The sequence below is a fragment of the Apium graveolens genome, unplaced genomic scaffold, assembly GCF_009905375.1.
Source record: "Apium graveolens cultivar Ventura unplaced genomic scaffold, ASM990537v1 ctg531, whole genome shotgun sequence".
NCBI classification, from domain to species: Eukaryota; Viridiplantae; Streptophyta; class Magnoliopsida; order Apiales; family Apiaceae; genus Apium; species Apium graveolens.
This window is the reverse complement of record NW_027418923.1, coordinates 19,263-33,837: the sequence shown is the minus strand read 5'-3', so window position 1 is coordinate 33,837 and position 14,575 is coordinate 19,263. Positions and strand designations below refer to the sequence as shown.

General features: G+C 32.7%; 1 protein-coding gene across 1 annotated transcript; it reads right to left on the bottom strand.

The window, feature by feature from the left end:
- Positions 1–375: 375 nt before the first annotated feature.
- On the bottom strand, positions 376–2,783 carry LOC141702602 (putative phospholipid hydroperoxide glutathione peroxidase). Its single transcript, XM_074506256.1, has 6 exons — positions 2,616–2,783; positions 1,978–2,054; positions 1,645–1,706; positions 1,375–1,493; positions 811–978; positions 376–674 (listed from the first exon to the last, which is right to left on the bottom strand). Exons 1-6 carry the CDS (start codon positions 2,664–2,666, stop codon positions 642–644), a joined length of 510 nt encoding a protein of 169 aa, XP_074362357.1. The 5' UTR covers positions 2,667–2,783; the 3' UTR covers positions 376–641.
- Between the last annotated feature and the right edge of the window lie 11,792 nt (positions 2,784–14,575).

Below are 14,575 nucleotides of genomic sequence, written 5' to 3'. Positions count from 1 at the left end.
ACCGAATTAAATAGTTGTGTTCATTAGCTAATTGAGTAAGTTGTTTTGACTAACAGCTTGAACTTAGTTATTATAAACAAAACAGTTTGACAAAAAGATGTTTCAGTTAGATTTTTGTATAAATGAATCGAAAAAACTCCTCCAAATATTTTGTTCAAAATTAGATTTTTTGGGATATTAACCGCTATTTTAAAAAATTAACTACCAAACACTAATATGCAACCTCTAATATTATTTGGTTCAAAAAATTGTGTTTTGCCAAAAAACCAACTTCATTGTGTTGAAAGTAATTATTTTCAAAGAAATTAAATTTGCACCGGAAATGAATGTGACAAGAGTAAACTATAAAGTATACTGTCATACGAGACTCTGAAATACAAAATTATTTATTTATATATCTCTGAAAGCTTGACATCACAATATAACAGATATTTATAGGACAATTACTAAGACAATTTAAGCCTTCCAAAAGGTCAAACAGAAGGATCCTTATTATTACAAATGAAAATGCTTCAAAAGCTCTGAACTTGAGAATTTCTATGCACCAAGCTATATAGTAATTGATTAAACATATTACATTCTCTCCAAATCAGCCATCAGAAAGTTGGATAAAGACTTGGTATGTGTATATGAAGATAAACTTATGCAATCCCCAGAAGTTTCTTCACATCCTTCTGCAATTTGACAAGTACAAATATTTATCAGCCACCCTATACAACATAATCTTACTGATCTTTTTCCTATAAAATAATCTCAACTAAATGGTTTTAGTACATAGAATCTAGTTAAAATGTGCTTTGAAAGTCTTACCTCAATGCTAAGAGGAGATGTTGTGGGTGCATAGCGATCCACAACTTGCCCATCTTTGTTAACCAAAAACTTGGAAAAATTCCATTTAATACCATCTCCAAAGAGTCCACCTTTGCTGGACTTGAGGTACTTGTATACTGGTGCAGCATTGGATCCATTGACATCAACCTGTTATACCAGATACCAAATTTTAGTTCATCTATAGTCAATTGATAGAGAGTTAAATAAGCTATATGTGCAATCTCTTAGGTTCTGTTCATTTGCATTTAATGACTCGACAACCAACTATTGAACATAAAATCATTAATTCCTCATCTTTCCAATTAATCATTGCTTTAACCATTTTGTTTACAATTATCATCGTAAGATATTTGCATCCTCATATACTTTTACTCCAAACCCTATATCCTTGACTTGTACCAATTATCTTATTCCTGCAAGAAGCTAAGGTCAGATCCCATTGCTACCAAACGGGACCTAGACTTATCTTTTGCTGAACTCCCAAATCAAGAATTGGCATACACTTCAAGCATATAAACTAAAAGTCTCAAAAAAAGTTGTTACTTTGTCAAATATGGGATACTCGGCTTTGAAGCGAGTGCAAGCAAACTCTACAATCTCTTCATTCGTACCAGGCTCTTGTGCCCCAAACTGGTTGCACGGAAAAGCAAGAATCTCTAGACCTGTGTAAATGACAAAGAAGAGGGGACTTATATAAAGAAGCTAGAAATTTTGAGTTGTTAATGATATGAAGGTTACATTGATTTATAAAGGTTTTCAGGATAAGGAGAGCTATTTTCTTCGAGAAAACGAATGTAGGTTTCAAATACTAACCTTGATTCTTGTACTTCTCATATAACTGAGCCAACTCTGTATAGTTTGAATTGGTGAGGCCACTGCAAAAAATAAGTCAAATATAGTTTTAAGTTAGATATGTTTTCTGGATTAACTTCTTTTGAAAAAGAAAGAAATAGCCTTATCAATAGACTTTCAATATAAGAAAAGGTCTTGGTCCAATGGTTTGGCAAAGTTCTAATAAAGAATACCAGGGAGCATCAACACAATTTATGCTTGCAAATTAATTTTTATCCGTGGTCAGTATATCTTACTAAAATTCCGACTAGACTTATAAAAATAATTTTATTTGTCAAAACATGTAGAACATACCACTGGGATGCAACATTAACTATGATAAGAACTTTTCCCTTGTACTTGCTAAGCTCCACCTCATTACCCTTGGCATCCTGAAATTCAAGTTAATCAAACACATTACACAATTGACAATACACTAATCATTACAGTTCTAAGGCTTTTGCAGCAGCCAACAGGGAACACAACCAGGGAACTTGAGGCATTATATCTACTATAACAGCGAAGTAAGACATGGTAAACAGATAAATGTGCGACATATGAGTTTTCAACACTTATTTAATAAAGGTTTGACAATATAATTACTTGTCCAATAGTATCGAAAACCTGAAATAAATCTTCCATTTAGCAACCACAAAACTCATATATGCAGACTTTATGCACATTCTAACTTGACATCTTCTTGGCTTGATCAATCAAACACACAGACACACACAATCAGTTAAAATCTGAAACTGTTTGCATAATCTTCCATTGATAAAAGCTTTAATACCAAATTAAAACAAGCAGTAAAGATCGAAAATTCTAAACAAATAAGAAAGAATAAACATCAACCCATGTATATATACAACCTAAAGTACAAACCCAAAAAAAATCAAATATCTCAGCAACAAAATCAAGAAATAACATATAGAAACACACAAATATATTAATACCTTGACAGTGAAGTCATGAACGGATTGGGGAGTACTGGATTGACTGGCCATTGAGTGATCCGATCTTAATTTAAGTAACAATGAAAAGGGTATATTTAGATATTACTAAAGTTTTTTCTTTTCTTTTTCTTTTGTAAGAAGAATTGGTGAAGAAAATATATGAAATTAGGGAGAACGACAAGAAGCGTATTTATAGCGATGTTTAGACACGTGAATGTATGTAATAAAATGTGAGCCGTGACGCAGACAAACAAAAGTACTACTGGGATAGCCACGTCGTATGAATATGTGGGATAGATTTATGGGTCAGGGGCGTGGAGACCGTGTGTGGATGTGTATTAATTCTAGAAACCCATTATCCATGTGAGTTATGCCTTTCACATTTCATTTCACTTAAGGGTGGAAATCTAAATTTGAGTTTTGATTCGATTTTTCGATTAATCTTATGCAACAAGTTCTTTTTTCTATTATATTTTAGATTGTATTCATATTACTCCCACTATTTTTTATATGACATTTGATTTTTGTGTACACATTTTTAAATTCTTTGTTCACATAGTTAAAATAATAATTTCAAATTTTTTTTGTTAATAAAAGTATATAACTAAAACTTTAATTTACAAAAAGAAAGTTTCAAAAATCATTATTTTATATATGCGGTCAAAATACTTATAATTGTGTGCAAAAATATCAAATAACATATAAAAAACAGAGGGAGTATATATATTTCATCATTGTAATTTTAAACTACCTGATTTAAATATTCCTTATATTTATATTTAATTAATATTAATACAAATAAATTAATTATATTACCAAAAAATATATAAAATAAATTTTATTATAAATCCTAAATTTGTATTTGAACATTTTATATTACTTGTTTCAATAAGTAAATGGTATCTTCTTGTTATCTGTTGTCATTATTTTTTCAATTATAATTTAAATTATGTATAAAATAATTCTATGAAAATAATATAATTTAATTTAAAAAAAATTAAATTGATCATTTTTTAGTTTTAAATTAATATTATCATAGAATTTCAAAATTATATATATCTCTTAATAAATTAGGAACAAAACATCCCCGTATATTGAGACCGTTCTGATTTTGATGATTACGTTGTTAGCAAGCTTATAACTTGATTTGTTATGTTGTTAACAAGCTTATGACTTACTTTGTTATGTTATTAGCAAGCTGATTATCATATATCTATATGTTACTGACATTATTTTGCTGAGGATCGATTTCTTCATAGACTTGGTCTGCCAGCTACCTAACAAAATTTCTAACATGCTTATCAGCGAACTTACAAATACCGCCAAGAATAATTCAATATTTACCAGAATTGCGGTTTTGAAGAAAATTAAATAGGATTGAGTTTTTGTAAGGTCTCTATGGTATATTTAATGTGTTTATATTATTAGAACTTCTCAGATATTCAAACTCTTTTATGAAAATCATTTGCTATTTTCTAGGAAGTTGTTTTCAAACATTTTATCCTAACAACTTTTTATTCGAATGGTCTTTAATTTAAACTAAAGATAGACATTTTAAAAAACTTTTTAATCTATATTAATTTTATTTTAAACATATTATAGATTATCTTAATCTTCAAATAGAAACAAACTATCCGTGTGATTTGGTCAAGATCGGAGTATTGTTGAAAAATTTTGAACGTTAACTTAGTCTATAAATACACTATGGTATATTTTATTTAGAGGTTGATCTACAAAGTATAAACCATATCATCTTGAGAAAATACAACTTGCATTCATTGAATATTCCTTTTCTGAACTCTAGTTTATTCACGTATATATATATATATATATTCATAGAGTTCATAGTTCAGTTATAATTTTCATTAAATCTTGTACTGTTTAACGTGTAAATATTTGTTGATGAGTAGTTGAGCTTGGATAACAAGGGTTCAAGGAGTTAGATTTCTAGAGAAGGCTATACAGGTTTGGTATAGAGTTTAGAGGGCAATTCACTTAAGGGAACATGGGTTATCAGCAAGCTGATATCAGGAATAAGGGATAAAGGGAGACATATTATTGAATCTTGTAATCGTATCACTTCAGTGATTAATAATATATTCTTTTACCAAATTGGTAAGGGACTAGGACGTAGATCATTAGACGTAGGGATCAAACCTGGCTAAAACTCTCCATGTTATTTACTTGCTGTTATTTATTTTCTGCATTGCATATCGAGTGTCAGCTTGCTGACATCATATATTCGAACTTAACAGCAAGCTGTCCGACAGTTTGATAAATATTCAGTAACATTATAAAATCGGTTATAGTTAGCAATAACACTTATTCACCCACCCTTCTAGGTGTATAATTTCACTTGGTATCAGAGCTTCGGTATACTAATATTTCTGTAATAGGAAAAGTATCGATTAAATGGCTGACGTATTTCTTGGAAAGGCTGATTTGAGGACTCCTATTCTCACTGGAGCTCACAACTATAACTAGTGGAAAGGTCAAATGGAAATTAACTCACTTATCCAGAGATCCACTTGTTCTAAAGGTAGTTCAGAAAGGACCTTATAAGTTCAAGATGATAAGGGAAAAGTCAAAGATGTTGATGCACTCACTCCCAACGAGCTGTTAAAGATTGGTTACAATGAAAAAGCAAGGAGCATGCTGATTATGGGTCTTAATGTTAGGGCTAAACACGCGCTAATAATTCATGCAAGTATACGCGATCGCAAGTAATATGGAATTATTTCTAGTTCGTTCCCACAGAGACTGGTTTAGGTAACTTTGTGATTTATGCACTTATACAACAATGATATTTCTATTATTCAATGCTAAGACGAATAACAAATTGGGTTTTGATTATAACTACAATTAACTATTGAGAATTTATACTAAAGAACATTAACTAAGAGATTAAAGAGAGTTGAATAATATATGACACAAACATGGGATTTTAACTTTATTAAATACTTCATTCAATAGCCTTATTGTTCTTAACCTTAGCATGTAATAGTGATGACACTAATCAGACAACACGAAACTGCTAAACGCCAACTTTCGTTGCACGAATAACATACTACCAGACATCTACAAAAGAGATAGAAGCTGAATAGACACTAATAATATTGAGACCCTATATGTCTATAAAATTTGACAATATAATGGATTAATACACAAGTTATCTATCATGATTATATAGGGCAAGTAAGATGGTTAAAATTACCTACAAATCATGCATAATGAATACATGAACCTATGCTAGCATGGCAAATTCTAAACCTTTAAATTCACTTTCGCTTCATTAAAGATTAACACACTATCTTATAAGTTCACGAAGCTCACAAGACGAATAAGCGTAACCAAAACTAGGTTATCATACAATCACCACACACTAGGCATCGAAATAATTTAACTAAAGAAATCCATAAATAAACCTGTTAGAACCCCACAATAACGATTAGCCAATAATCAGACTCATCATCAATGTGGGTTCCGATGAAAGCATGGTATAATAAACGTAGTCTTTATACTGAATAAATAAGAAACCAAGATGAACCAAGAGTATAGGTTCACGAATAAGAAAACTAGCATCCAAAGTTACAACTTAGAACAAAGAATAACAAGTATAAATTAGATCTTCTTCGCCTTGGTTGAATTATACTATAAGGTCTTCTTACGCCTTCTACTTGAGCTCTGCTATGTCTCCTTATGAAAAACGACCTTTATTTATGTATATATAGAGCAGCCTATGCATAATAGAAGTCCACCAATCAAAATTCCACAAGAATCATGATTATAAATCCCGACTCGGCGCGGGCGCTCGCTTGACCAGCATGGGCGCGCAGTGTTTTTGTTCTTCGAGCGCGGGCGCGCCGGTCTTCTGAAAAAAACTTATTTTTCTTATTTTCTTGTTGCAATGAGTTGGTCTTCACGAGCCTTTATTCTGATGCACCATCCTAACACCATATTAGCATCAAATCAATGCTAATTCACCTAAATTCCGGATTAATGCCTGAAATGCAATAACAGTACAAAACATATTAAAACACCAATAATTTGAGTACAAACACACCAATTCAAAGCTTTACGGAGCGTAGAAAAGTGTCATAAATGCCACTCAATACTTAATTAATCTGAATATGACAAAGTTTCTTCTCTAAAGACTGTAAAAAAAATTTGGGATGCTCTTGAAACTTATCATGAATGTGGCACCCTCCAAACCCGGGTCAGAAGTTTGGGGTCCATAACACACACACAATATATATATATATATATATATATATATATATATAAACCTGCTTATAACAATAATAAACATAATAATATGCAGTGACCCTACATACCAACATCCACAGATCGTATCAGGTTAAAGTATGCACACAAACCACACACACACACTTATATTACAAACGTCCAAATCCCAATTATTCAAACTTATAACTGATTTAGGAAATATTCTTGCAAACTTCTCAACTTAAACTATCACAAAAGTCTTCAGCTAGTTTATTCCGCTCAACCTGGAATCCTAGCTCGCACACTTGATTGGGGATCCTCGCTACCAACTGGTTCCTTCTTAACTGGAAAAGAACATGAACGAAATTACATAAATGAGCTAAATAGCTCAGCAAGTCACATTGACAAACAATGATCAAGTGAAATGATTTAAGGTATTAAGTTTATGGATAAGCAATGATTTCGAATTGGATATTAAGTTTTCATTTTAAAAACCAAGGCTAGACTGCTGATCAGTCACGCACTAACCCCGGGCATGGAAAATAGCTCTGCTCTAATTACTGGATCCAAGGCACACATTTGCCTAACACGACCACCAATCTGGTCTGACCACGAATCTGGTCCACATTTTATAAAACAATCCAATTCTATAACAATAACAATGTAAAGCAGTAAACATAATCATAAATAACATTGGGTTTCAAGCATAAGATGGTGCGCTATCTTCACAAGGGAACAACATGGCAAATGCAAAGATTGGCTATCAGCCGGTATAAGAATTGGAAAACAAAAGAATCAAAGTTTTGTGGTTATAAGGGTTAGTCTTCCAATGTATAAGGTATAAAGGTTTGAGTGTTAAACAATTCCGGTTCAGTGATTGGTATTTAGTTTGTATGTATTTGTGGAGTAGTATCGTATATCTGTGATTCGTATCTGGGTATTCGACAATCAATGGTTCAAAAAGAATAAGGCTTACGGCTCAAAGATCAAATACTGGAATCAAGGTTTAGGGTTCAGTGCTTCAAAGCACTTGCAATATAAAACATAATTATCAATTATTCGCAATATATCTTGAGAAGGTTCAGAACACTTGCCTTGTCTTTACTCGCTAACACCTCACTTGCTTTCGATCACTATTCCTTATTCTCCGACTACTTGCTTCCCTTTACTACGCCTCGCCTCTTCTACTCAGATATCACAAGTATCTATCAATACTTATTCTCACTTGATTCTATTGGATATAAGCTTCTGTATACCCTTCGTTTCACCCAACCCTGATTTACGGATTGAAAGTTACGAGTAAAACAGTCAAACAATACACATACACGCATATAACACATCAATTAGATCACATATAGCACATAGCACGTAAGATATTCGATGAAAATAATTTTTCAAAGACGATTTGATGTTAAAATAATTTTTCAGATATTTAATGTGAATTTTTAAATATTTTTTGAAATTAAAACGGGCCATTGAATCATTTTAAAACAATAAACAGGATTCGATTACCCGAATCTGGCTTTAAAATCATTTTATAATAATTATCGAGCCTTGAAAATAATTTAAAATAATATTTTAAAGCTCGAAACTATTTTTCGGAATTTTTTAGGTCAAAATAAATAATTAAATCTAATTAAATAATCAATTAAAATTAATTAATAATTAATTAAATCAATTAATCAATTAATTTTCGAACTTATTGACCAATTAAATAATTAATTATTAACTAAAATTAATTAACTAATTAATTCAGATTTATTTTTGAATTAAAAATATTTTTTTTGGAATTAAAATAATAATTTTTAGAATTTTTAATAATTAAAATCGAATTAAAATAAATAGAAAATATGATTTTTAAATAATTTTAAACATGAATCCAATTTCTGCAAATTTCTGAAACCACAGGGACCTAATTGTATCTTCTTTAAAACTTCGGGGACCAAACTGCAATTTTGCAGTGGTCACCGTCGATTCGCCGGAGTGTGGCCGGAGAACACGATTTCGGCCACCTCAGGCCACCAAATTCTCCATAATTAAACTACAGGCTACCAACAACTAGTAGATGCAATCAAATCAACCAAACAATCAAGGATTTGGTTGGAAAAAGTCCAAGAAACTCACCGTCTCCGGCAAGCTCTAGTTTCTCCGGCCTGGTTGAACCAGGAATCGTCTATTCATGCCACCTAGCTCAATCGATTGCTCTCTTCACGATCTACTTATTCATGTAAACAAATCAATTCAATAACCCATGTGGAAGAAACCCCCAAATTCAATTAAGAACATTCAAACGGGTTATAAACCATAATTTTAAAATTCGAAATTAAAACTCAATTTTGAACATGTTATTGAACTATCAGTCATATAATATACCAAAATCATTAGGAAGAAAATCTCTACAACATGCAATCATCAAGATCATACAAACAACATCTCGAACAAAAATTCATATTTTAATTCAAAATAATTCAAAATTAAATAAAAATATAGAAAATAAACCTTTAATTCTGCAGTTATGAAGCTAATTAATTCTGATAGTACACCTCAAGACCTTCATTTTGAGTACTCGAGCTTTCCAAACAGAGTTCGATAACACCTCCAAAAGCTTGTTTGATTCTCAGAAACTTATATGAATTTAAGGGTTTTCTCTGTAAAATTATATATTTAACTGTTTGTAAATGATTTTCAGTACAAAATAAAATACGGTAAGGGCTATTTATATTTATGGAATATTAGTACCCCGTTGGATCATACCGGATATAAAATAGTACGTTTATTTGAGAAAATAGATCCAAAACGGTACCGGTTTTAGGATAATAATCCAAATCTATACATTTTGTAACTGCGGACTTGGTCTCAGCGCTTTGGTTATACGTATTACGAGAAGATAATATAATAGTTTAATAAAAAGATCCCGTTTCTCGAAAGTACGTGTTTTATCGATTTACCGAAATGAATTTTGTATCAAAAATATTGCGCCAGGACCCGCACGGGGAAAACCGTACTCCGGATCGAAAAAGTCAAAACATAGAAAGTGCTCGGAATATTGCAATTAGGTTAGGAAGGAGTTTTCGGAAGAGTTTTCGGTTGTAAAAATGTAAAAACGGTTGAAGTCGGTTGGTTCCCGATTATACAAAATAGTTTATAAATACTCGGAAAAATAATTTATTAAATCCATAAATCTTTTATAAAATCCTATAACAACATAAAAATTAATAGAGAGATATGAAAATTATCTATACTTTATTTTGGACATAAAAATTAAAATACTCAAATTTTATCATATTTAAATATCCAAACACATATACCACTTAACAAATCTGTTAGGAATATTTGTATTAGTTTGATGATAAGTTAAACAAAACACTTAAGTAAAAATCTAGTGTTTGTAGCCTCAACGGATAAGACCACTTTGGCTATCCGTTGATGGAGTAGCTTTACATAGAAATAAGTTTAGTATTGTAGCACATTTCAGTCTCTGCATTTAAGTTATAATTCTTAGAAGTTGTGGGAAATTATAAGTCATGTTGACTACTAGTGGATATGCAAATAGGAGGGCTAATTGTAAATATTTCATGCCTTGTAATTTTGTATAAATGAAGTAGTATCAACTGATAGATTAAAGGCCTTCAAATGATGAGAAACAAAGCTTCAACATGCCTGTGTGGAATAATATGTTTGCACAATCTATGCCTTATCAAATTCAATCAAATGTGCTAAATGATTCTGTGACTAACCCTACACTTCAACCAACTACATCTGAGATCAAGGTTGACTCAAAGTTACCTAAGTCAAAAGGTGCAGGAAGTGTGAAGTCTAGGAAAAAGACTAACAACGCTGGACCCAAGGAATCTTGGGTACCAAAATCAGCTTGATTTGATTTTTTTGTGTGCAGGGAAAAAGAAGGAATATATGGTACTTGGACAGTGGTTGTTCAAGGCACATGACAAGAGATTTCACCCTGCTCACAGAGTTCAAGGAGAGAGCTGGCCCTAGCATAACCTTTGGAGATGACATCAAAGGGTTCACTATGGGATATGGCTTGATTTCAAAGGAAAATGTCATCATTGATGAAGTTGCATTAGTTGATGGTCTCAAACACAATCTATTGAGCATTAGTCAACTATGTGATAGAGGGAATACGGTTTCCTTCAATTCTGAAGCATGTGTTGTCACCAGTAAAAAGGACAACAAAGTGGTTCTAACTGGAGTTAGAAAAGGGAATGTGTACTTGGCTGACTTCAACTCTACAGATGCAGAATCAATCACTTGTCGTTTCAGCAAAGCAAGTCAAGATGAAAGTTGGCTATAGAACAAGAAGCTGTCCCATTTGAATTTCAAGACAATGAATGATCTAGTCAAAAAGGACTTAGTTAGAGGAATGCCTCTAGTGGAATTCTCAAGGGATGGACTGTGTGATGCTTGTCAGAAAGGAAAGCAAAAGAGAGCATCATTCAGTAAGAAGCTTGAATCAGCAATTGATGAACCATTACAACTGCTACATATGGATCTTCTTGGACCAGTCAATGTATTGTCAATTTCAAGAAAAAGATATTGCCTAGTGATTGTAGATGATTTCTCAAAGTTTTCATGGACCTATTTTCTTGGATCAAAGGATGAAGCTAGTGAAATCATTATCAATCATATCAAGCAAGTCAACAACCATCCAGATTTCAAAGTAAGGAATATCAGGAGTGATAATGGAACTGAGTTCAGGAATTCTACCATGAGGTTGTTCTGTGAAGAAAATGGGATCATGCATGAGTTCTCAGCTCCAAGGACTCCACAACAGAATGGTGTGGTGGAAAGGAAGAACATATCACTAATTGAAGCTGCAAGAACAATGCTTGAAGAGTCAAAACTCCCAACATATTTTTGGGCTGAGGTTGTTAACTGTGCATGTTACACTCAGAATATTTCTCTAATCAATCAGGAAAAAGGCATGACTCCCTATCAATTGTTCAAGAGAAGAAAACCGACCTTAAACTTCCTTCATGTCTTTGGTTGCAAATGCTACATTCTAAAGAACCAACCTGATCACAAAGGCAAGTTTGATGCAAAGGCTGATGAAGGGATATTTGTTGGTTATTCTGCTGGAAAATCATATAGGGTCTACAATCTAAGAACCAACATTGTTATGGAATCTGTGCATGTTGTGTTTGATGATAAAAAGATTGATGGACTAACAAATGAGGGACATCATGAAGGACTCAAATTTGACAACATTGAGATATATTGTGATGATAGTGAAGATGAGAATGATGGAGAAGACACTTCAAAAAGGATTCAAAATCTACCTTTGGATAATGCACAAATGCTGCATCAGTTGAAAGTCATAATTCAACATCCATTGACAGATATAATGCAGCATCCGTTGAAAGACAAAGTTCATCATCTGTTGAAGTACATAATGGAGCATCCGTTGATCGTAGTTCATCAATGGATAATCAATTTACATCATCAGTTGATAGAACTCCCAGTTCCTTACAAAGGACCAATAACACAGGGGGAGTTTCAACCAATAAACACTCTATCTCACATCATGACAATACTGAGGCAACCTCATCTAGAGCTAATCTACCACCTCAAAGGAAATGGACCAAGAATCATCCTTTTGAACTGATCATTGGTGATGCAACATCTAAGGTGCAAACTAGAAGAGCTACTCAAGATGAATGTCTTTACAGTAGTTTTCTATCACAGGAGGAACCTAAGAGAGTGGAAGAAGCTCTATTGGATCCAGATTGGATTTTAGCAATGCAAGAGGAGCTAAACCAATTTGAGAGGAACCAAGTATGGAAGCTGGTACCTAAGCCAAAGAACAAGAGTTCTATTGACACAAGATGGGTATTCAGAAACAAGATGGATGAAAATGGAACTGTCATAAGGAATAAGGCTAGATTGGTTGCCAAGGGCTACTCTTAATAAGAGGGAATAGACTTTGATGAGACATTTGCTCCTGTTGCAAGACTTGAAGCCATCAGAATTTTTCTAACCTATGCAGCCCATGCCAATTTCAAAGTCTATCAAATGGATGTCAAGAGTGCATTTCTGAATGGAGAATTAGAGGAAGAAGTTTATGTGAGCCAACCTCCAGGGTTTGAAGATCCAAATTTTCCAGACCATGTGTATTATCTGTTGAAAGCACTTTATGGACTAAAGCAAGCACTAAGAGCCTAGTATGAGACCTTGTCAAAATTTCTCCTAGATAATTACTTCACAAGAGGTACTGTTGACAAAACTCTTTTCTTTAGAAATGTTAATAGCTCTACAATACTTGTTCAAATTTATGTAGATGTTATTATATTTGGCTCTACAGATGATAAACTTTGTAAAAAGTTTGCTAAGTTAATGCAAAGTAAATATGAAATGAGCATGATGGGAGAGCTAACTTATTTTCTTGGTTTACAAGTTAAACAAGTTAGTGGTGGAATTTTTATTAGTCAAACTAAATATATTTATGATCTTTTAAAGAAGTTTGACTTAATGGAATGTTCATCTGCAAAAACTCCCATGGCCACTGCCACTAAGCTTGAATTAAACAAGGCTGAAAAGTCTGTGGACATTACAAGCTATAGAGGCATGGTTGGTTCACTTCTATATTTAACTGCCAGTAGACCTGATATAATGTTTTCTACATGTCTTTGTGCTAGATTTTAAGCTGATCCTAGAGACTCTCACTTAGTTGCTATTAAAAGAATTTTCAGATATCTCAAAGGGACTCCAAATCTAGGAATTTGGTACCCTAGAGAGTCTGGTTTTGATCTAATTGACTACTCAGATGCAGATTATGCAGGTTGCAAAATAGACAGGAAAAGTACAACTGGCACCTATCAATTTCTAGGGAATAAGCTTGTGTCATGGTTCAGTAAAAAACAAAATTCTATTTCTACATCAACAGCTGAGGCTGAGTACATTGCTGCTGGTAGTTGCTGTGCACAGATATTATGGATGAGGAATCAACTATTTGACTATGGGCTAAATGTTGACAAAATTCCAATATTCTGTGACAACACAAGTGCCATTGCCATTACTGCAAATCCAGTGCAGCATTCAAGAACCAAGCACATTGACATCAAGTACCACTTCACAAGGGAATATGTGATGAATGGTACAGTGGAACTTCATTTTGTTCCAAGTGAAAAACAAATTGCAGACATATTCACCAAGCCACTTGATGAATCAACATTCACAAGATTGGTAAGTGAGCTAGGTATGCTTAATTATTCCTAAATTCATGTCCTAATTGTAATTTGTTTTGTAGCCTGAAATGAATTTGTTGCAAGAACAAAGTTGGGTTTAAGTAAAGTTTATTCTATTTATGGATACTCCCTATTTGTTGAAAGCCAAATCAACGGATGTCCATTATCCGTTGAAAGACAAATACATTTCTGGTAATTTTATCCTTCAACGGATAAAACTGTGTTATCTTCAACGAATAACTGTTTACCTCATCCGTTGAAGTGTCACATCAGTCGGTTTGAGTGAGTCACAGCCGTTGATTCTATTTACTTAACCGTTGATACATATATATGTACAAAGTTGTATGTATTTATATTAAAGGCAATTTTTAGAATACATACAGTTTTTCTTTTATTCTCAAACGGCTGTAATTCACTTAAAAATATTGTTTAATCATTCTCTTCATGTTTTAATTTGAGAAAGTATAAAAGCCCCTTTGAATTCTTATTTTCACTTTACACTTTCTTGTAATTTTCAAAAGCTTTTACTCTCTT

Excerpts from the sequence above, each read along its gene's own strand:
- LOC141702602 (XM_074506256.1), bottom strand. The coding sequence starts at position 2,666 with ATGGCCAGTCAATCCAGTACTCCCCAATCCGTTCATGACTTCACTGTC. Across the intron at positions 2,055-2,615 it reads TTCATGACTTCACTGTCAAG|GATGCCAAGGGTAATGAGGT; the intron begins GTATTAATATAT and ends CTTGAATTTCAG. Across the intron at positions 1,494-1,644 it reads TGAGAAGTACAAGAATCAAG|GTCTAGAGATTCTTGCTTTT; the intron begins GTTAGTATTTGA and ends TCATTTACACAG.